At 40.6% G+C, this 23,878-nt stretch overlaps 1 protein-coding gene across 1 annotated transcript in view; it reads left to right on the top strand.

Annotated features, from left to right (window-relative positions):
* MAP4K5 (mitogen-activated protein kinase kinase kinase kinase 5) overlaps positions 1-23,878 on the top strand; it is a 106,655-nt gene that overhangs the window by 14,631 nt on the left and 68,146 nt on the right. The window contains exon 3 of the mRNA XM_063088839.1: positions 9,468-9,525. Within this exon, the coding sequence (XP_062944909.1) occupies positions 9,468-9,525 (58 nt within the window). The remainder of the gene's footprint in view (positions 1-9,467; positions 9,526-23,878) is intronic.

Here is a 23,878-nt window from a genome sequence, read left to right as displayed (position 1 = left end):
CTTTTTCTCCGATCCACTTTGACTGGACTGAGAACCTTCCTGTGTTGTATCACGTTTGAGAGTATTTCTCATACTATATTGTATTTACTGATCACTTCTGTGTTTCTTCAACTGATAAAACTCCCTGAAAACAGGGACTGTTTTTGTTACATTGCATCTCCAGTATCAACAACAGGGCCTGCACATGATAAGTATCCAGTAATATTTGTTGAATGAATGAACCAGTTAAAAATAATGTTTCATAAGGAATTGGGTATAGTTTTACAGCCTATAACATAATTGACTGTTTACTTCATTTGTGGATGAATCAGCTGTTTTGCATTTTTCAAACCTTATAGCTGCTACGTTGCTACTTTTGTACTGTAGTTCCTATTCTTAAATCTGGGATGCATAATTCTGACCCTGAGAAGCAGTCACTGGCCACTAGAGATAGCTTGTTAAATATTGACATGTCTAGATTTTCTGTTATGTTAAAGAATATTTTTGGAGGAAGGGGGCATATTTAAAACTGAAGCCCCAAGTTGGCTTCTTGGAAAAGTTTTGTGACCCTAAAAATATGCTGGAAGAAAATTAAATGGGTGTAGGATGAGAGGCCTAATGTGAAGCATACTAAAGTGGAATGTAAGACCCTTTTCATTTATCTTCATGGTGACCATCTTGGTTGATATAGCTTTTAGATGGCTGTTCTTACTTGCCAGTTTCATTTTTTTGTCACAGTTTTTAAAAAATCTCTTTCAACTTTACGGCTACTATGATGTATTTTGCAGAGTCATTTCTTCCAATTCTGTGTTGAAAACTTGTAGGTAAAATGTTTAGATTTTTCCTTTAATAAATTATTTTTTAGTTACATTAAAAATTTACCAGCATGTGGGAAAGTTCACAGAATTGGCAACTGCATAATATTGTTGAAATAGAAATGGCTTAATTAGGAACATTAGCATATTTAAATCTTTTTCTTGGTGCAAGTGGAAATCTACGAGTAACTTTTTACTGCTAATTAAATATCGAATACAGGAGGGTTTGAGTTAAAATACTTCTGGTGGTAGTAAAATGACTTGGAAATACGAATTAAGAGATGAAAGGTAAATGCAAAAGCATTGGCAATTGAAGAATAGAAACTTAATTCAACTGGAAAGATTCTTTCATGGACTTTATGTTGACTTCGATCCCATATATTATGAGTTTATCTTTTTTCACCCAATAATTTCAGTTCTTTATTAATAACAGTTACGTAAGATATGATATTAGTGTATAACAATAACCTACTAAAATGAATAGGAATCAGAAATATATCCTTTTCACAGAGATGCTTTAGTACTTCGTTAGTTCATTTTGTAAACATATGAAAGACTCCCGCAGTGGGTAGTCAGTCAGTTCAGGGAGACCCTCCCAAGGAACAGCGAGACCACGGCTTCGGATGCAAAAACAAGAGGTTTATTGAACACACAGGTACCCGGGCGACTCAGTCTTTCGAAAAACTGGCGCGCCGAGTAGAGCTCCTGGGTCCTTTTTATAGCAAAAAGCGCGGGTACAGAAGCGAGAAGCAAGGTAATTGGTTAGTTTAAATCAAGCCAGGGGTGAACTTTGGTCAAGTGGGAGTCCTTGAAACAGCTGAGGGGCACTCTTGAAACTTTAACTGACTTGTCTATTTCTGGGAACTATCCGCCCTTTGCCTCGGGCCGGGGCCCAGGTGCATAACCACAGATATCCTGTTTGACTCTGTTCCCCTTGTTTCTTAACTTGACTTTTTGGCTGTATTTTCCCTATACCCTTGTAAAAAGCACTTCCTTCATTCCCCCATTTCTCTTGTGGATCGCTCTAATCTTAGAGCGGAATTAAAAGTTATCTTCGCCATTTAAGGTTTGGTATTTTTGCCTAAAGACCAGAATCTTAACTGCACTTACCCTATCATTGATGAATTGGACTAGTCTATTGATGACGTAGGGCCCAAGGGTGAACAACAGAAGGAGGAGTAATAGGGGCCCGGCGATGGTTGACAGTAGGGTAGTGAACCAAGGGGAGCTATTGAACCAACCTTCATACCAGTTTTGATCTTTTTGGCGCTCTAACTGTCTTTTATCTAGTCTTTGTTTGAGTTTGGCCATGGTGTCTCGTATCACACCTGAATGGTCTACATAAAAACAGCACTCCTCTCTGAGGGCCGCGCAGAGGCCTCCCTCTCTTAAAAACAGTAAGTCAAGGCCTCGCCTATTTTGGAGTACTACCTCAGATAGAGAAGTCAATGAGTCCTCTAACTTGCTGACTGAATCCTGGAGGGCCCGGAGGTCAGTGTCCATGGCAGTCTGGAGCTCGATTAGGCCCCGCTGGAGGTCTATAGGTCCTTTAATCAGAGCAGCCGAGCCGGTACCTATACCTGCCACAATTCCCAGTAGGACAGCTAGGGTAAGTGTGAGAGGTTCTCTCTTAAACCTGGGATGAGGGTTGTCATAGGCCTGCAACAAAGTTTCTTCAGGATGGTAATAGATGCGAGGAATCAGCTGAACCTGGACACAGAAATCCTTAGACTGATTAAAAACTGAGAGGGAAACGCAAGGGGTGAGACCGGTGCTGCAAGCCCACCAGCTATGGTTGGAGGGGAGAAGGTACTGATGGTCCCCGGAGGAATTGATGGATAGGGTCTGGTTGCAAAGATGTTGATGGGTAGAAGGTATTGTTCCTATACATAACCCTTGTCCTGTGACCTCTGTGAGAGTAAGCTTTCCCTGGGTCCCCCAACGGCAACTCTCGGCGCTGGTATAATTGGCCTCTCCCAAAAAGGCTATTCCTTCATAGTAGGGGGGGCTTATGGCCAGACAGAGCCAGCAATGCTCTGTGGCGTTCGGGTTGGTGGCATTTAGAGCTAGGAAGGCCCCCTGTACAAGACCAAAGAGCCTGTCACCCGTGGTGGGGGGTAGAGTGCCTGGTGATAGGAGGCTCTGTGTAGCAGTGCTCCTTTGTGCCGCGGGGGGTTGCCTGCTAGTCATTGGGAACAGCTTGTTGCTAGGAGGTCCCTGTTCTGCAAGGACGGGGTCGGGGCCCACTGCCACAGTTGGCATATTGGTGATCTCTAGGCGAATGGTAAACTGTACACCTGGATCGTTTCCCGTCAAATAGAACCTTAGTCCCCAGGTTCTTCCTTGTGCCCAATCTCTGGAATTTTTTCCTTTCTCTGTGAATTTTATTTTAAGGGGGTTACACCAGCCGGAGTTGTCACAGCTTTTACTGCTACCGTTACGTTCTACAGTTATGAGGTCCCATGAGGAACTAGGTCCCCAGTAGACTGTCCCCGTGGTTTCACAACCCCATTCTTTGCAATATAGGGATTCCAGCCCTCCGCACCTTCTAGCTTCTGAAAGGGTCCGGCCATCCCGGGGGCACACGTAGAAGGGGGAAGCGGCAAGCCTGTTTCTAGCTCGGGGATAGCTGCACCCTGGGACCCCCCAGGTGATCTGATTATAAGCTTTTGTATAGTCTGAATCAGGGGGTCTGATCTGGGCCTTGGAGGCCGATACACTGGATCCCGGGATATCCCAGGTTTCAATACCCGCCGCCAGGGCACATACATCAGGTTTAAGATCGGGCCACCAAGTCCAAGGAGGCTGGGTAGCCTGTTTGGTCCAGACAACTTCTCCAGTTTGGGACAGTACCTTCCAGGTGAGGATCACAGGCCGGTGGGGGTTCTTACCCGGTGGACTCATTTTTCCGCCGCCGAATACGCAGCTTAAGAGGATGATCAGTCCTTTCCAGCTCCCAGGTCTCGTTTGGTGCCGGGGGTGGTGCAGGCTTGAGATGGGAAGCATGGACCCAGGCAGCGATGCCATCAACTTTTACTGCGGTCGGGGTGGTCAGCAATACCAGATACGGGCCTTTCCACCGAGGCTCAAGGTTGCTGGGTCGATGGCGTCTGACCAGCACTCGGTCTCCGACCTGGAACGGGTGGGGGACAGCTATGGTACCGGGCTGATATGCCTCTTTGATCTGGTCCCAAATCTGGGTCTTCACAACTTCTAGAGCCTTTAAATGGGTAAATAAGACAGGGAGAAAATTATCATCGGGACCCAGTGTTTCTCCCAACTCAAGTATGGGGGGGGGTCCCCCGTAGAGGATTTCATAGGGAGTTAGACCGTACTGGCCAGGGGTATTCCTGGCTCTGAACAGCGCTAAGGGAAGGAGGGCCACCCAGTCTTTTCCACCGGTCTCTAAGGCCAATTTAGTTAAGGTCTCTTTGATGGTTCTATTCATTCTCTCTACTTGACCTGAGCTCTGGGGCCTATACGCACAATGTAACTTCCAATTTATCCCCAGTTGTGTGGCCAGTCCCTGGCTTACCTGAGCAACAAAGGCTGGGCCATTATCTGACCCGATCACCTTGGGGATCCCGAAACGGGGCAGGATTTCTTCTAGGTTTAGGACCAGGCACATGGTAGAGTGATCTCCCCATGTTACTTGTGGGCCCTCTGTAGAAAACTGGATTTGAGCTTTTAGTTTGGTCAGGATGTCCCGGCCCAACAGAGGAGTAGGGCACTCAGGTATGACCAAAAAGGAATGGGTCACTTGCTTATGTCCGACCCTTAAAAGTCTCTGTGTGGTCCAGGGGTAGACTTTGCTGCCGGTCGCTCCTACTACGACTGTCCGCCTGGACCCTACCTTCCCCATGGGTTGGGTCAGTACCGAATGTTCAGCCCCGGTATCGACCAGAAACTCGATGGGGGTCCCCTCCACTGTCAATGTTACCCTAGGTTCGGGGAGGGGGTCCGAACCTTGACTCCCCTAGTCGTCTAGGGATAGAACCTTGGCTTCTCTGATGTTCTTTTTCCGGGGACATTCTCTTGCCCAGTGACCCTTCTCTTTACAGTACGCGCATTGGTCTTTGTCTAGAGGGGGTCTTCCATCCCTAGGTGTTTTCTTTGCCCGGTTGCTCAGGTTCCCTGTCTGCCTATCTCTAGACCCTCTTTCACCTACCACTGCGGCCAAAATCCTAGTCAAGTTTTTTTCTTGGCGCCTATCGCGCCGTCTCTCTCTCTCTTCTGTCTCTCTTTTTTCTCTTTCTTGTTTTTCCTCTTCTGTCTCTCTCTTGTGGTACACCTTTTCTGCCTCTCTCACTAAATCTTGTAAGGAATAATCTTGGAGCCCCTCTAGCCTCTGCAACTTTTTCTTGATATCTGGGGCTGCCTGTCCGATGAAGGCCATTGCAACTGCCGCCTGCTGTCCCTCAGAAGAGGGGTCAAACGGAGTGTATCTCCTATATGCCTCCATCAGGCGTTCCAAGAAAACCGAGGGGGGTTCTACCGGTCCCTGCAAGACCTCTCTTACCTTAGCCAAATTGGTGGGGCGCCGGGCTGCCCCTTTGAGACCTGCCACTAGAGTCCGGCGGTAGACCAGAAGACGCTCCCTACCTTCGGCCGTGTTGTAATCCCATTGAGGTCGATTGAGGGGGAAGGCCTCATTAATGAGGTTCTCGAGTTGTGTAGGGGCCCCGTTGTCCCCGAGAACGTTCTTGCGGGCCTCCAGAAGAATCCTTTCTCGCTCTTCAGTGGTGAAGAGGATCTGGAGTAGCTGTTGGCAATCGTCCCAAGTGGGCTGGTGAGAGAACATAAGGGACTCAAGAAGTCCCGTGAGTCCTGCTGGTTTTTCAGAAAAAGACGGGTGGTTAGACTTCCAATTGTAAAGATCTGCTGAGGAAAAAGGCCAATATTGTAGAGGAACTAGGCCGTTGGGCTCGGCTGGGGGTCCTATGGCTCGGAGGGGTAAAATCACAGTGGAGTCAGGACCTGAGTCGTCTGCCGGACTGCGGGCACGGCGACTCCTGGTCCTAGCGGCTGGTCCCTCAGGATCGGAACTATCGGGCGCCTGGCCCGGCACCGGTCCGATCGCCTGAGGGGCCAGAGGAGGCGGCAGGGCCGCCGGGTAGGGCGGGGGCTCAGAGAGAAGGAGCGAGTCGTCTGGTGTCGGGAGGACGGGGGGTTGGGGAGGGGCGGAAGGCTTCCTTGTAGGTGGCCTTTGAGTATTTTCTGATCCCGAAACAACAGCGACTTTGCTGGAGGGTGGCACCCAGGGAGGGGGATTCTGGGCGAGGTCTTGCCATACCACGACATAGGCAACCTGGTCCGGGTGTCCTCCGGTCTCCTGAAAAACAATCTTTTTAACTGCAAAAATGACAGTAAGATCAAAGGTTCCCTCTGGCGGCCAACCTACGCCGAATGTGGGCCACTCAGACGAACAGAAAGTCTGCCATTTTCCTTTTTTGATCTCCATGGACAGATTGTGAGCCCTGGCTTTGACATCTTTCCAATGATCTAGAGTAAGGGAGAGGGGCGTAAGGGCACTTTGCCCCATCTCGAAAATTTCCAATAGGGGAACGACGACGCAAAGACCTATCACAACTAAGACAAAAAGAAACCAGAAACGGCGACGAGACCGAGTGCCGTAGAAATAGAAGAAAGAGTCCGATGGCAGAGCGCGCCTCCCGAGACGCGGTGAGACCAAAACACAATAATCCTCTGCCAAGGGGTCCACCAGGCGTCCCTGGTCCTCCCCTGATCCTGGGACGTCTCCCAGGATTGCCGGGTGGCGAGCCCCCGAACACGTCTGTTCGCTACCCGCACTTCGCTCCCAGAGCGACTAACCCGGAACAAACTGAAACCAAAATGCGCGCGCTCAGAAAAGACAGTCGAAATCACTGAGTCAGACACAGAGACGAGACACAGAAACGAGACACAGAACGACTGCTGGCCAGCTTACCTCCCGTTGGTGGGTCGGTGGTCCCTGGGTGGGGGTCTCCGATCCCGGACGAGCCCCCAAATGAAAGACTCCCGCAGTGGGTAGTCAGTCAGTTCAGGGAGACCCTCCCAAGGAACAGCGAGACCACGGCTTCGGATGCAAAAACAAGAGGTTTATTGAACACACAGGTACCCGGGCGACTCAGTCTTTCGAAAAACTGGCGCGCCGAGTAGAGCTCCTGGGTCCTTTTTATAGCAAAAAGCGCGGGTACAGAAGCGAGAAGCAAGGTAATTGGTTAGTTTAAATCAAGCCAGGGGTGAACTTTGGTCAAGTGGGAGTCCTTGAAACAGCTGAGGGGCACTCTTGAAACTTTAACTGACTTGTCTATTTCTGGGAACTATCCGCCCTTTGCCTCGGGCCGGGGCCCAGGTGCATAACCACAGATATCCTGTTTGACTCTGTTCCCCTTGTTTCTTAACTTGACTTTTTGGCTGTATTTTCCCTATACCCTTGTAAAAAGCACTTCCTTCACATAATGCAGGATCTTCAAATTACTGGGTTAAAATTAAAAATAAAAAGGCTTGAGAATATCACATTTAATATGTTGGAGAGAAATGTTGGATTTCAAAACTGGTATTCCAAAAGACATTTAGATTATAGTGTGAAGTTCTGTAGTTAAATTTCTGAAAGATCTCTTTAGTAAACTGAATCTGTAAAGTCTCTGTTTAGAAGATCTTTTTTTCTGAAAGCCCTTTGCCTTTCATTATAAAAGAGCCTGGTACTGCTTTCTGTTTTAAAGATCCAGCTGGAAAATTACAGAGTACAAACATTTGGCCATTGGCTTTCGTTTGGAGAGAACAGAAATATGTCAACAAAATGGAGACTGACATTTAAATATTTATACCTATCAGAGGGAGTTATAGTATATATTCTTTGTTTTTTACTTCTGTAACTATATATAATATAATTTTGACTTCTGCATGTTGTAGCTGAGTTTTAAAATACCATCTTTAGTTTATGCGGTTCTGTGATTGTTGTTTCTAATTCTCCAGTGATCTATTTCTTTCTGAGCCATCAGAATCTTTAAAAAAAATTAAGGTGTCCTTGATCCTTGCATATTTATTTTGGTTCTATTAAGCAGAAATGTAATATATTTGTGTTGCTCCTAATCATAAAAATTGACTCATGAATGTATCTGAAAATACATGTATTCTTTTAAAAATAGTTTTAGTTTTATGTGTTTTTTAAAAAATTAATAGACTTAATTTTTTAGTCCAGCTTTAGATTTATAGTGTAATTCAGCAGACAGTATATAGAGTTACATTTATCCACTCCACAACCCCTTGCAGTTTCTCCTTTTATTAACATCTTGCATTAATGTGGCACATTTATTGCAATTATTACTGAAGGAGAGGGTCTGGGGAGGTTGGATAGCTGGCCTCAGCCCTGTCCTCTACTAGGTTCTTGACTCTGCCATTGGAAAGAATTCAAGAACAGAGTCAGAGTAGAAAGTGAAAGCAGGTTTAATGCAAAGAGTAAAGAATATACACTTCACAGACAGAGTGCAGGCTGACTTGAGTAGCAGCCTTGCTTTGGTCTTGGATTCTACCTTTATAGTTGGCTGTCTATGTATATTCATGCTATCTATGAATATTTAAGGAGGTGGTTCCTGGTTAAATGACTCTTACGTAACTCTAGCCTTGTGTATGCTCTGTTTGTTCTTTTTGGAGCATGCTCAGTGGTCAAATTCTAGCATATACACTGACTATACTTAAAATATACTCGGTGCTCTCTAGCGCCTCCAGTGGAAGGTCATTCAAGAGCAAACTCCTTTCTACTAAACATGCTCAGCCGCTGAAATTGATCAAACTTGCCTCCTGCTTTCTCTGTCTTCCCTGTTGTGCTCAAAATTGTGCTCAAAAATAGGTGCAACGTGCAACAGTAACCCTCTTCTGGCTCAGGATGGGGTGGGGGGGGGGGTGTTGCTGAGCTCCAGGGAAGTGGTTTGAGGCCCAAAGGAGTGGGCCTCAGATCCAGACTGTGGGAAACTGAGCATCTCCTATCCCGCAATTATTGAACAAGTACATATTTACTATCATTAACTATAGTTCACAGTTTACATTAAGATTCACACTTTGTGTTGTACATTTCTATGGATTTTGACAATTACATAATGACATGTATCCATTATTACAGTTTCACACGGAATAGTTTCACTACCCTAAGAATTCCCTGGTGCTTCAACTAAGCACCCCACTCCTTTTCCCCCCTAAACCTCTGGCAACCATTGCTCTTTTTACTGTATAGTTTTGCCTTTTCCATAATGTCATGTAGTTGGAATCATACAGTATGTAGCCTTTTCAGACTGCTTCTTTCACTTAGAAATGTGCATTTAAGGTACCACTGTATCTTTTTGTAACTTGATAGTTCATTTCTTTTTATCACTGAATAATATTCCACTGTATGGGCATAGCACAATTCATTTATCCACTCGCCTACTGAAGGACATCTTGATCGTTTCTGGTTTTTGGCAATTAAGAATAAAGGTTGCTATAAACATTTGTATGCAGACTTTTGTGTGGACGTAAGTTTTCAACTCAATTGGGTACATGCCTGGGAGTGAGGATTGCTGGATCATATGTTAAGACTGCGTTTAAGGTTTGTAAGAAACTGCCAAACTGTCAGCATTCTGTGCATATGTGTTTTTAAGAACTTTAAAAAATTTTTATTTTCATTTTTATTTTTAGGCCAGAAATGTACATACAGGAGAGCTGGCTGCAGTAAAAATTATCAAATTGGAGCCTGGTATGTATTAAATCCCTCAAGACAACTTTTGAACAATTGTATAAATATTCCATAATAGTCCATAAATATAAGACTTAAGAGCATTTTCTGTGTTTCCTTCCTTGTTTCTCTTCTTTCCAAAAGAAGTCTTCTTTGTATGTTCTGTCAGGTCAGTAGAATATTTCCAATATGGCTATATTAAATTCCATTGAAGGTGGTTAGTTCAGGGTGTTTGATATGACAGTTTCTTTGCTAAATAAAATTTGAAATGTACACATTCAAAATTTGGAAGACACACTGACAATGTTGAAGTAATTTTCTTTTAAGATTATACTGAAATATTTTGACTTTCGTTTTAGCTTTAATGAAAATTAGATTAGGGTATTCAATGATTTTGGGGGGATATTCAGATAATATTCAGGATGATATTATTTTTGTATGTCACCTATTCCCTGGTTGGTTGATTTAGGTTTAATAATTCTGGTTTTAGCTTAATGCTTATTTTATTAGCACCCCTGTATGTCACAGACTTTATTTTTTAAGTAAGCTTATTTTTTAATTGACATGTATTGATTGTACATATTTAAAGAGTACAGGGTTTTATTTCAATACATGTATAGAATGTGTGATGATCAAATCAGGGTAATGAGCATATTCATACTCTTAACAGTGTATCATTTCTTTGTAATAAGAACATCTGAGCTCCTCTCTTCTAGACATTTGAGAACATACAATAATTTAATGTTAATTATAGATACCTAGCACTACTATACACCACTAGAACTCATTTTTCCTGTGTAGTTGTCATTTTGTATCCATTAACCAACCTCTCCCTATCTCCTCTCCCCTCCCCTACCTCTAGTAACCATAATTCCACTCTCTACTTCTAAAAGCTCAACTTTTTTTTTCTTAGCTTCCACATATGAGTGAGAACATGTAGTATTTATCTTTCTGTGCCTGACTTATTTCACTTTGCAAAATGTCTTTCAGGGGCCGAGCCGTGGCGCACTCGGTAGAGTGCTGCGCTGGGAGCGCGGCGACGCTCCCGCCGCGGGTTCGGATCCTATATAAGAATGACCAGTGCACTCACTGGCTGAGTGCCGGTCACGAAAAAAAAAAAAAAAAAACGACAAAAAAAAAAAAAAAAAAAAAAATGTCTTTCAGGCTCATTCATGTTGCTACAAATGAGATGATTTCATTCTTTTTCGTGTCTAAGTATTTCATTGTGTATATGTACCATATTTTTCCATATCCATTCATCTGTCATTAGACACCTAGCTTGATTCTATATCTTGGCTATTGTGAATAGTGCTTCAGTAAATTGAGTGCAGATATCTCTTCAATATCCTAATTTTCTTTTCTTTGGGTAAATACCCAGTATGGGATTGCTGGATCATATGGTAGTTCTATTTTTAGTTTTTTGAGGAGCCTCCATACTGTTTTTCATAATGCTGTACTAATTTACATTCCCACCAATAATGTGTAAGAGTTCCCTTTTCATCACATCCTTGCCAGCATTTATTATTTTTTGACTTTTTGATAATGGCCATTTTAACTGGGGTGAGATGATATCTCATTGTGGTTTTGATTTGTGATATTGAGCATTTTTTCATATACCTTTTGGCCATTTGTATGTCTTTTGAGAAATATCTATTCAGATCATTTGCCCATTTTTAAATTGGATTATTTGGTTTTTTGCTCTTGTTGTTTAAGTTCCTTGTATATTCTGGATGTTAATCCTTGGTTGGATAAATAGTTTGCACATATTTTCTCCCATTCTGCTGGTGGCCTCTTTGCTCTGTTGATTGTTTCCTTTGCTGTGCAGAAGCCTTTTAGTTAGATGTAGTTCCATATGTGTATTTTTGCTTTTGTTGCCTATGCTTTGTAAGTCTTCTCTATAAAATTTTTGCCCAGACCAATGTCTTGGAGTGTTTTTCCTATGTTTTCTTCTTGTAGTTTTATAGTTTCAAGTCTTATATTTAAGTCTTTAATTCATTTTGTGTTGATTTTGGGATATGGTGAGAGATAGAGTGTCTAGTTTCTTTCTTCTACATATGGATTTTCAGTTTTCCTAGCACCATTTACTGAAGAAGCTTTCCTTTCCCTAGTGTATGTTCTTGGTGCCATGGTTAAAAATCAGTAGGGTGTAGATACGTAGATTTGTTTCTGGGTTCTCTATTCTGTTCTGTGTTCGATGTTTCTATTTTTATGCCAGTACCATGCTGTTTTGATTACTATAGCTTTGTAATATATTTTGAAGTCAGATAGTGTAGTGTCTCCTGCTTTATTCATTTTGCTCAGAATTGCTTTAACTATTTAGGGTCTTTTGTTGTTTCATATGAATGTTAGGATTGTTTTTTCTATTTCTGTGAAGAATGTTATTTGTATTTTGATAGGGATAACAGAATCTGTAGATCACTTTGGGTAGTATATTCATTTTGACAAAATTAATTTTTCCAATCCAAAATGGAGTGTCTTTCCTTTTCTGTGTGTCTTCTTTTATTTCTTTGATCAGTATTTAGTAGTTTTTATTGTAGAGATATTTCACCTTGATTAAATTTATTCCCAGGTATTGCATTTTTTTGGTGACTATTCTAAATGGAATCGCTTTCTTGATTTCTTTTTCAGCTATCTCATTGTTGTATAGATATGCTCCTGACTTTTGTATGAGGATTTTGAATCTACAACTTTACTGAATTCATTTATCAGTTCTAAGAGGTTTTCAGTGGAATCTTTCTTTAGGTTTTTCACTATATAAGATCATGTCATTTACAAACAGGGACAATTTGATTTTCTCTTTTCCAGTTTGGATGCCCTTTATTTTTTTCTCTTGCCTAATTACTCTGGCTAGAACTTCTAGTACTATGTTCAATTTAAGAGTGGTGAGAGTGGGAATCCTTGTCTTGTTTCTGTTCATAGAGGAAAAGCTTTTAACTTTGCCCTGTTTAGTAGGAGGTTAGCTGTGGGTTTGTCATTTATGGTCTTTATTGTGTTGAGATGCATTCCTTCTTTATTTAATTTATTGAGAGTTTTTATTGTGAAGGGATGTTGAATTTCATCAAGTGCTTTTTCTGCCTCTGTTGAGCTGATCATATGATTTTTGTCTTTCATTTTGTTGATGTGGTGTCTCACATTTATTGATTTGTGTATGTTGAACCATCCTAGCATCCCTGGGATAAATCCCACTTGATCATAGTGTATGTGCTCTTAAATTTGGTTTGTTAGTATTTCACTGAGAATTTTTGGATCTATGTTCATCATGGATATTGGCCTGTAGTTTTTATGTTGTGTCCTTGTCTGATTTGGGTGTTGAAGTGATGCTGGTCTCACAGAATGAGTTTGGGAGAATTCCCTTTTCTTCAACTTTTTGGAGTAGTTTGAGAAGAATTGCTGTTAATTCATCCTGAAAAGTTTGGTAGAATTTAGTGGTGAAGCCATCTAGTCCTGGGCTTTTCTTTGTTGGGAGAGTGCTGATTACTAATTCAATTTCTTTACTCCTTATTGGTCTGTTCAGGTTTTCTGTTTGTTCTTGGTTCAGTCTTGGTAGATCTAATGTGTCATAAATTTATGCATATCCTCTAGGTTTTCTGATTTGTTGTTGTATAGTTGTTCATAATAGTCAGTAATTATTCTTTGTATTTCTGTGGTATCAGTTGTGATATCTCCATTTTCATTTCTGATTTTCTTTATTTTGGTCCTCTTTTTTTCTTAGTCTAGCTAATGGTTTGTCAATTTTGTTTATCTTTTCAGGAAACCAACCTTTGATTTCATCAATCTTTTATATTAGTTTTTGGGTCTCTATTTCATTTAGTTTTTCTCTCATCTTCATTATTTCTTCCATCTACTGATTTTGGTATTGGTTTTTGCTTTTCTACTTCCATGAGGTACAACATTAAGTTGTTTATTTGAAATTTTTCTGCTTTTTTTGATGTAAGAACTTACTGCAATAAACTTTCCTCTTAGTACTGCTTTTGCAGCATTCCATATGTTTTGGTATGATGTGTTTCTATTTTCATTTGTTTCAAGGAGTTTTTCAATTTCCTGCTTAATTTCTTCTTTGACACATTGGCCGTTCAGGAGCATGTTGTTTAATTTCCATGAAATTGTATAGTTTTCAAAATTTCTTTTGTTATTGACTTTTTAGTTTTATTCTATGTAGTCTGAAAAGATACTTGATATGATTTCAGTTATTTAGATTTGTTGAGACTTGATTTGAACTCTAACATGTGGTCTGTCCTGAAGAATGATTCATGTGCTGATGGGAAGAATGTGTATTATGCAGTTGATGGATGAAATGTTCCGTAAGTGTCTGTCAGGCTTATTTGGTCTGTAGGGCAGTTTAAATCCACTGCTTCTTTGTTGATTTTTTTGTCTAAATGAACTGTCAATCCTGAGAGAGTGATGTTGAAGTCCCCAGCTGTTATTGTATTAGGACCTCTCTCTTCCTTTAGATCCAATAATATTTGCTTTATATATCTGGGTGCTCTGATGTTGGGTGCATGTATACTTAAAATTGTTATATCCTCTTGCTGAATTGATTATTTAACCATTATATAATGCCCTTCTTTGTCTCTTTTTATAGTTTTTGGTTTAAAGTCTATTTTATATGATGTAGGTATAGCTACTTCTGCTCATTTTTGGTTTCTGATTGTCTGGAATCTTTCTCCATCCATTCACTTTTAGTCTATACATGTCTTTAGAGGTGAAGTGAGTTTCTTGTAAGCAGTATATAGTTGGGTTTTGTTTTTTAATCCATTCAACCAATCTGTGTCTTTTAAATGGGGAATTTAATCCATTTACATTCAAGGTTGTTGTAGAAAGGTATTGTCTTACTCCTTACATTTTGTTAATTGTTTTATGGTTGTTTTGTATATCCTTTGTTCCATTCTTTCTCTTTTACTGTTTGTCTTTGCTATTTGGTGGTTTTCTATAGTGATAAGATATAATTTCATTCTCTTTCTTGTTTACATATCTGTTCTATCTGTGAGTTTTATTCTTTCACGTGTTATCATGAGTGGTAGTTATCATCATTTTGCTTCTACTTGTAGGACTCTTTAAGGATTTCTTGTGGGGTGGTCTAGTGAGTTAATTTCCTCAGTTTTTCTTTGTCTGGGAAAGACTATTTCTCTTTAATCTCTGAAGGACAGCTTTGCTGGGAACAGTATTCTTGGCTGGCAGGTTTTTTTCTTTCAGTACTTTGAAAATATCATCCTGCTAAGAAATCTGCTGTTAGTCTGATGGGGATTCCCTAATAGGTGACTTGACACTTTTCTCTTACTGCTCTTAAAATTCTCTCTTTGTCCTTGACTTTTGACAGCTTGACTGGAGAGGACACTTTTGGGTTGAATCTGCTTGGGGTTTTTTGAGCCTCTTGTATCCAGATGTTCATATTTCTCCCAATGCTTGGGAAGTTTTCAGCTATTATTTCTTTAAATAGATATTTTATGACTTTTCCCTTCTCTTCCCCTTCTGGAATACCCATAATATGAGTGTTGTATGCTTAAAGTTGTCACATAGATCTGTAGGTCGCCTTCATTCTTTTTTATTATTGTTTTGTTGTTATTGTTTGCTTTGCTTTATCTGGGTTATTTCAAAAGACCTGTCTTTAAGTTCAGAGAGTCTTTCTTCTGCTTGATCTAGCATGTTGCTTAAGCTCTTGGTTGTATTTTTTATTTCATTTAATGAATTCTTTAGTTCCACAATTTTTGCTTGTTTTTTATGATATCTATCTCTTCGTTGAATTTCTCCTTCAGATCATGATTTGTTTTTCTGATTTTGTTGTGTTGTCTGTATTCTCTTGCATCTTCCTGAGTTTCCTGAAGATTATTATTTGGAATTTCTTTTCAGACATTTCATAGATTTCATTTCTTTGAGGTCTGGTACTGGGGAATTATTTCCCTTTGGGGTGTCATGTTTCCTTGTTTTGTATTTTTTTTTTAATGTTTCTTGCATCCCTACATTGATGTCTGGGCATCTGACAGAAACAGTCACTTCTAATTTTCTGGGGTAGTTTTTGAAGGGACTCTTTCTTGTAGATGTGTTCTACAGTATCAGTTGGGCAGAGTGTCTTAGGTTTGGTTCTGGGTAAGCTCGGTAGTGTGGTCTCTGTGTGATTACTTTGACTGTGTTCAACATTGGAGTTGTCCATGAATGCCTTCATTGCTTAGGTGTGGGTGTCTTGGCAGCTCCTTGTGGGAGTGGGTGACACTGGGCGGGGTTGCTAGGGCTGCAAGCATGATCTTGAGCCGCTGGGGGATGTGCTGGAGGGCTGAGTGATTCCTCAGCTGAAATGGTTGACCTGGATGGGCTTACTGATGCCAAAGCCAGGATCTTTTGTCACCAACAGAGGTAAAGTGTTCTCTTCAGATCCTCAGCTTAAATGAGTGACACTGGGTGTATTGCTGTGACCAGGGCCAGTACCTTGGACATTGAGAGAGATTCTGAGGCACTCTGCACCTCCTCACTGAAGTGGGCAACTCTTGGTGGGGCCACTGGGTTTTTGAGTGGGACCCTACACCTTCAGGAATGGAACCGAAGCTCTCTGCATCTCCTTAGCTGGAGCTGGCAACCTTGAGTGGAGACACTGGGGCTGAGCCAGAACCTTGGACTCCTGAGAGACACTGGAGCACTCTGCAGTGATGGAAAGGGACTCGGGACAAAGTCATTGGTGTCATGGATAGGGGCCTGCACCCCCAAGAGAAACACTGGGTTGTTCTGCAGTGCCTCAGCTGGAACAGGCCACTCTGGGCAAGGTCACTGGGGTTGTGGTCAGGTCCCTGTGACTCTAAGAGAGATACTGGGGTACTCTGCAGCTCCCCAGCTAGAGTGGGTGACTCTGGGCAAGTTCGTTGAGGAAACAGGCAGGACCCTAGACCCCCAAGAGAAATGCTGGGTCACTCAGCAGCCCCTCAGCTGGAGTAGGCCACCCTGGGTGAGGTCACTGAGGCCGTAAGCAGGACCATGCACCTTTAAGAGAGATGCTGGGTTGCTCTGCAGCTCCTCAGCTGGAGTGGGCCACTCTGGGGAAGGTTGCTGGGATCACGGTTGGGGCTCTGCACCCCCAAGAGAGATGCTGGAACTCTGAAGCTCCTTAGCTGTGGTGGGTGGCTCTGGGTGGGTTCAGTGGAGCTATAGGTGGGACTCTGTGCTCCGTGGAGAGGCACATGGATGCTCCACTGTCAATTGCATGGCTATTTTGTCCCACTCCCTTTGTCTTGAGGATGGCCTCTGCACTGTGCTAGACTGCTTCTTCCCAGGGGTGCAGGGTGCTGCATGGGTTTGGGTGCCAGAGTCACCACAAATGAGGGGGCATTAAGGATGTAGAGATGCCGGGACTATTGAGCCCCAGGGCAGAGTGCACTCTGGTGTTGGCTATCATCCCAAAATGGGGACATGCTGCAGTTGCCTGAATGGAGGAGCTCAGTGTCAATTCCCTCTCTGGAAAAATGCAGTTGTGTGGGCTCCCAGTAGCTCCCTGTACTGGGCTCATGGCCTGCAAGGGCTGTGTAGCTCTCTTATAGTATGGATTGTGATATGGATTGAATTGTCTCCCCCAAGTTTTATGTATTAGAAACTTGATCCCCAACGTGACTGTTAAGAGGGTGGGAAATCCTATTATGATAATTGAAAGGTGGAGCCTTGAAGAGGTGATTAAGTTGATGGTTTAATGGTGGTTGTGGGCATGATTTGGAGGGCTTTAAAAGGAGAGCACACAAGGAGCTCTCTCTCTCTTGCTTCTGCCATCTTGCAGTGTGATATCCTGTGCTGCTGAAGCCGCGACCAAGGGAGATCCTCACCAGATGCATTCCCTGGACTTTGGACTTCCCAGCTTCTGAAACTATAAGCAATAAATTTCATTTCCTTATAAATTACCATTCCAAGTATTTTGTTTCAAGCAGAGGAAATGGACTGATACAAAAAATTAATACCAGAGAAGTGGGTTGTTTCTTATAACAAATACTTGAAAATATGGAAGCAGCTTTGCCATTGGGTGTAGAGAGGCTGGAAGAATTTGGAGGAACAGACTAGAAATAGCCTAGGTGCTGGTAGGAGTTTAGAAGACAAGAAAACCAGGGATAGTTTGGAACTTCTTAAAGACTGGTTAAATGGTAGTGACAAGAATGCTATTAGAAATATGGACTGTAAAGACCATTCTAAGGAGGTCTCAGATATAAACAAGAAGGAGCTTGTTGGAAACTGGAGCAAAGATTACCCTTGCTATGAACTGGCAAGGAACTTGGCTGAATTCTGTTCATGCCCAAAAGTTTTAAGGAATGTGAAACTTCAAGGTACTGACCCAGAGTATTTGGCGGAAGAAATTTTAAGCAGCAAAACTTTCAGGAAGCTGCATGGCTACTTGTAACAGCCTACACTGAATTGGCAGTAAAGGCATGATATAAAGCCTGAATTTAAAAGGGAAGCCAAGTGCAAAGAATTAGAACATTTATAGCTTGGCCATGTGGTAGACAAGCAGAGAGCATTTTCAGGAGAAAAATGCAGTGGTGCAGCTCAGTGACTGTTTGCTAAGGAGATAAGTACAGAAGAAAGTGATTATCAAGAGAAGTGAAAAAAGACCTACAAGGCACTTTACAGATCTTGGAGGCTCTGCCTTTTGTTACTGGCACAGAGGCCTAGAGAGAAAGAAAATCGTCTTGGGGAACAGGAATGAGGCACCTTTCTTGGGCTTGCTGCCCAGGGCCACCTTGGAATGCTCCTCCCTTCATCAGCACCCTGGGTGCTTTGGCTATTTTAGCTGTAGTTAAATTGGCCCCAGGAGTGGCTGGACCTGCAGCTTTGGAAGCTACAAGCCAGAAGCTTTGGTGGTGCCAGCATGGTGTTAAGTCTGTAGGCTCACAGAATGCTGGAGTTGTGAAGGCTTGAAAGCTTCCACCCTGATTTTAAAGGATGTATAGAAAAGACTGGAGGTCCAGGAAGAGATCTGTTGCAGGATCAGATTCACTGCAGAAGAGCCTTTGCTAGTGCAATTTCAAGAGGAAATGTGGGGTCAGAGTTGCAGCATAAAAACCCCACCAAGGCCATGCCTAATAGAGCTGTGGGAGCAGGACTGCCATGGAGACCCCAGAATTGTGGAGCTACCAGCATGCAACAACAGCCTGCAAGAGCTGAAACATGGACTTACACCAGGAAAGCCATAGAAGCGCAGTTGCCCAAGAACTTAGGGACCCAACCTTTGCACTAGTGTGTAGAGAGTGTCGAACATGGGGTCAAAGTACATGATTCACCAGCTGTAAGATTTAATGCCTGCCCTGGTGGCTTTCAGAGTTGCTTCAGACCTGTTACCCCTTTTTTTGGGCCTATTTCTTCCTTTTTGAATGGGAATATGTATCCTGTGCTTGTCCCACCATTGTTATCTTGGCAGTAGCTAACTTGTTTTGATTTCACAGATGGGACTGTGAACTTTGGACATTTGAGTTGAAGCAAGTTACGACTTTGGGGATGGAATGAATGTGTTTACCTGTGAGAAGGACATAAACTTTGGGGGCCAAGGCAGAATTATATAGATTTAATTATGTCCACCAAGTTTAATGTATTAGAAGCTTGATCCCCAATGTGACTATTAAGAGGGTGGGAGATCGTCTTCTGATAGTTGAAAGGTAGGGCCTTGAAGTGGTGATTAAGATAGTGGTTTAATGGTGGTTGTGGGCGTGGTTCAGAAAGCTTTAAAAGGAAAGCATGGGAGGAGCACTCTCTCTCTGCTTCTGCCATCTTGCAATGTGATACCTGTATCACCGAAGCCACCACCAAGCATGACTCTTAGCAGATGCATTCCCTGGACTTTGGACTTCCCAGCCTCTGAAACTGTAAGCAGTAAATTTTCTTTTCTTACAAATTACTTGGTTTCAGGTATTTATGTTATAAGCAACAGAAATGGACTAATACAGATTGCAAGTATCTGTGGAAGGAGTATGGATTGTTGGGGGTGTTTTTTTGCTTACCTTTTCCCTGTAGTCAAGAGTCTTTCCTGGCTTCAAGTCAATCTCTGTTGGGAGCTTCAGTTGTTTTTCTGTGCTGCCATTCCAAATCTCTGAGTCTCAGGGGGTCTTCTTCAATATTTTGTTGAATTCCAAGTTGTTTCCTAGACATTCTGTTCAAGGTGTGATTATCTGTTGTTTCAGACCTTCTTTGTGTCAGAGGCAAGAGCTGGGCACCTCTAGTCAGCATTCTTAACTGGCCACTGTTTCTTTTAAAACATGCTGCATAATTTGCTTTAAAAATAAAACTGTATGAGCGTACTTTAGAAAGTTCATGGAAAGATTTGTATTATCTTTCAATTCTATTTTTCCATGAACTTTCTGAAGTACCTTCCTAATAAAACCTGGAACAATTTATGATTTTGATATTCAAAAAGTTTATAATGAGTGCTATAGCCGTCTTTGACCAGGTAGGTGAATATTTTGGTGGTCTGTTGGTTTTGCATTTCAGATACAATATTTGGATCATTATGTGTATGATTCACTAGCTAGAGAGATGATATTACCAAGGTACCATATGCTGGAACACTTGAAAAATATGCTTTCAGATGTGACACAGTATCCTTTTTTCCTGGCAGATAGAAATTGTTATAATAATACTATTCTAGAGTTCTGTTATTAAATTCCACCTAATAAATACAGAATTATCTCCAAAATGTCACTAATATAAATAGACAGGAATATAACAGAAGTAGACAAGCATTTGCCTCTCCTGAAGGAATCACTTGAACAAATAATTCAAGTTATGTTCAATAAAGTTTATAGTCCAGAATCTGGGCTGGGCTCTCAGAGGAAACAAAGATGTTTATCCCTTTTCTGCCCTCAGTCAATGCACTAGGCTTGGTACAGCACAGTTTCACTTATTTGACTTGAGGATATGGCTTACTTTTGAGAGTTCATACAATGAATTTAATGATTATATTTTTTAAATCATACAATTCTTCCCTCTCAATAAGCTGTATTTTGTAATTAACATAGGAAGAAGCCTATTCATTAAAAAATATATATATATTATGTGCATGATGTTATTACTTACATATAAGGATTAAATGCTGGGGTCGTAAATTAATACACTTTGAAAGGCTGGAATTTCTCACTGTGTTGTTTTGTAAAACCTACTAATTTTATGTTAGAGGTCACTCATATATAAGATTGCGTAATATATAAACTCTTCTCCCCAAAGAGAATATCATGTAAGTTCAGTAAATGTTGATGATGTGATCTTATTATTTCACTTTTTTATAGTCTGTTCATTGCCTAGTCTTATTCTTGCCCCAATCCTATCAATTTGTCTTTTATTATTAATTTTTAGATGCTGTTTGCACTTTGGAAATAGTAACTCTTCAACATGAGTTTTAAGTTTTCCACAATTTGCCTTCTATCCTCACACTCTGCTTATGATACTTTCCCATGTGGAAGTATAATTTTCTCTTAGATAAATTTGTCAGTACTCCTTTCTCTATTCATCTCTTCTCTTACTTAGGCCTTTTCTGCTAGATAATCATAAAAAAATTTTAACTGTAATTTCTTCTAGGTTTTTTTTTCTTTTTTCTTTTTCTTCCAAAATTTAAATGTTTGTTCCATCTGGAATGATTTTGTTCTAAGGAATGAAAAAGAGCTCTAGATCTATTCTTTTTCAAATGGCTAGACAGTTTCCCCAAATCATTACAGATTCTGTGTTTTATCCACAGGTTTGAAATGCCTTGGTTGTCATAAATTAAATTTCCACGTAAGCATGGGTTTTCTTCTATTTCTAATTCAGTGCTGTCCTGGTTTTGATTACTATAACTTTTCATTGCTTATTATAGTCTTCGTTGCTTTTATTTATCAGATGTTTCCTTTCTGTTTGTATATTTTTTTCCAGCAGAAATTTAAAATCACTTTTATCAAGGAGAAAAAAGACACTTGTGAGGTTAATTTAGAAGATTTTGCATTTTGACAATAATAAAGATTTTTTCTTATCCTTGTCTTTAGGAAAGTATTATAGTTTTTGCCACATAAAGCTTCATATTTGTGGTATTTCCTGCTCTTGTAAATTGGAACTTTTTTTTCCTTTTACACTTTCTAATTGGTTACTGTAGATATATTTAAGTCATTGATTTTATTGGATGTATTTTGTCTCTGGTAGTCTTACAGAATTCATATTGTTTCAAATCTTTTGAATATAGTTTTCAAATCTTTTTAACTGTTTTTACAACTATATAATTATATCATATAGAAGGATAATTTTGGCCCAAGATTTTCAAATTTTAGGGCAGTGCTTCCAATGTTTACATATTAAGCTATAAGGAATGATAAAAGTGTTGATCATCATCTGCTATAGTGGTTCTGTCGGTTTCTTCGATTAGTGGCACTTTTATGCTTAATGTATTTCATGTTGTGTCAATTGACTCATCAAAGTTCATGATCATATTGTGTCTTCATTTATTCGTTATTAACTAATAATTGAGTACTTAATATATGTCAGGCTCTGTTCTAAAGAGTAGGCATGTAGAGAACAAAAAGGCAAAGACTGTGTTCTCATAGGACTTGAATTCCAGTGGGGAGATAGAATAAAGAAATAAATGAAATTACATTTAGAGATGTAATGACCTATTTTTTAGACTTAGTTTTATGTTTAAGTAGATTCAGTGCCCACCATTGATCTTTTCATGCCATGTCCTTGTCATAATGACTTACTTATTTTGTATCAGCTATGGATAGGGTGAATCATATCATCAAAAAGAATTTCCTGTAAGTGTTAGGAATAATATAACTTAAATCCACAAATTGATTGTTTCTTCCCGGACCTGCTCTTGCCCCAGTCTTCCCCATTTTGCTAAGCAGTTAGACAAGCCAAAAATTAAGGCATTAACCTTGATTTCTCTCTTTTATTTGCCTTCCAGAGTCACCCTGTCAGCAAGTTCCTTCAATTCCACCTCCAAAACACATCCTGAATTCATCTACTTTTGTTTATTGCCATCTCCACCCTCCTGGTCTCCCTGTTTCCTCTCCCACACGTCCCATCTCTCACCATCCAGTTTCCACAAAGCCACTGGAGTAAACTTTTTAAAACATAAATTAGATCATAGCACTTTTCTGCTTAAAACCTCCTTGAAGCTTCCATATCCACATAGAATCACATTCAAACTTTCAACTTATAAAAATCCTTCATGATCTACTCTGCCCACTTCTCTGAGCTCATAATGTATGTTTTTCCCTTCTCTGCTCTGCTTCTGTTTCTTTTTATTTACACAGTCCAGGATTGAACTAGCCCTTCTGTTCTACCTGAAGTACTGTTTTTTATGATCTTTGCTCAGAAGACTCCATGGTCATTCAGATCTCAGCTTAAGTGTCATGTCTTCAGAGAGGCCAATTTAAAGTAGCCACCCAGGACCTTGTTATCTTAGTTCTCTGCATAGGACATGTGACTGCCTGATGTGACATAGGACATGTCCTATGCAGAGACCTAAGATAAATAAATAAACTAAGATAAATGTATTTTATTACTAAGATAAACTAAACTAAGATAAACTAAAATAAATATATTTTATTTTATAGAATGTAAGATCCATGAGAATAGTGATTCTTTGCCTTCATTGCTATATTTCAGGAGTTGGGACAAAATACGTGCATACTGGACACTTAATAAATGTTCTTTCTACAAAATAATTTTACAAATATCTTTCTGTTACCTTTGGATGAGAATGACCATTTGGCTAGATATAGAATTATTGCTTTACACATTATTCTGCTCCTCCTCTCAAAAAATCTAGACATTTTCTCCCTTGAATATTGTCAGAGAGAACTGTAAGGCCTGCCAAATATTTTTCCCCTTATAGGTGACTTGCTGCTTCTGCATGGTTATTTGTAGCAGAAGCCAGCAGTTCTTTCTTTATATATATTGGTCTTAGTAATTTTCTACAGATTTTCCCCCCTGAAACACAATGAGCTTTTTTCATCTGCAATTTTTATTCTTTCTCTATTTCAAGGAAGCTTCTATCACTTCTGAATTTTTTTTTTTATTTTAGGAATACCGATTATTACATTATCTATATGTCTTATCTGTTTCTCTCCAGTCATGTTTATCTTTATGTATCTTCTCTCTGTATTATGTGTGATTTTTTTTTAAGGTTGCCATCACATCAGTGACTGATTTGTCTCTATTGCTTCTATACCTTGTTTCTAATGCTTTTATTAGTTCTGTACAAGTATTGCTTTTCCTCACTTTCCCCCCTTAACTCTACCAGCATTCTTTTTTATTTTTGTTGCCTTCATTTACCCGTACTCTTCTTTTTTCCTCTTGTTTCCCTGAGAGTTTAAATGATTATTGTCTAAAATTTTCTTTGAAAATGAATTCTCCATGTCTTCTGCATCCTATGTTTATTTACTTACTTTTTTTT

This window comes from Cynocephalus volans, chromosome 3 (assembly GCF_027409185.1).
Source record: "Cynocephalus volans isolate mCynVol1 chromosome 3, mCynVol1.pri, whole genome shotgun sequence".
Lineage (NCBI taxonomy): Eukaryota > Metazoa > Chordata > Mammalia > Dermoptera > Cynocephalidae > Cynocephalus > Cynocephalus volans.
Note: the sequence above shows the minus strand (reverse complement) of the source record. Positions and strands in the feature narration are given on the sequence as shown.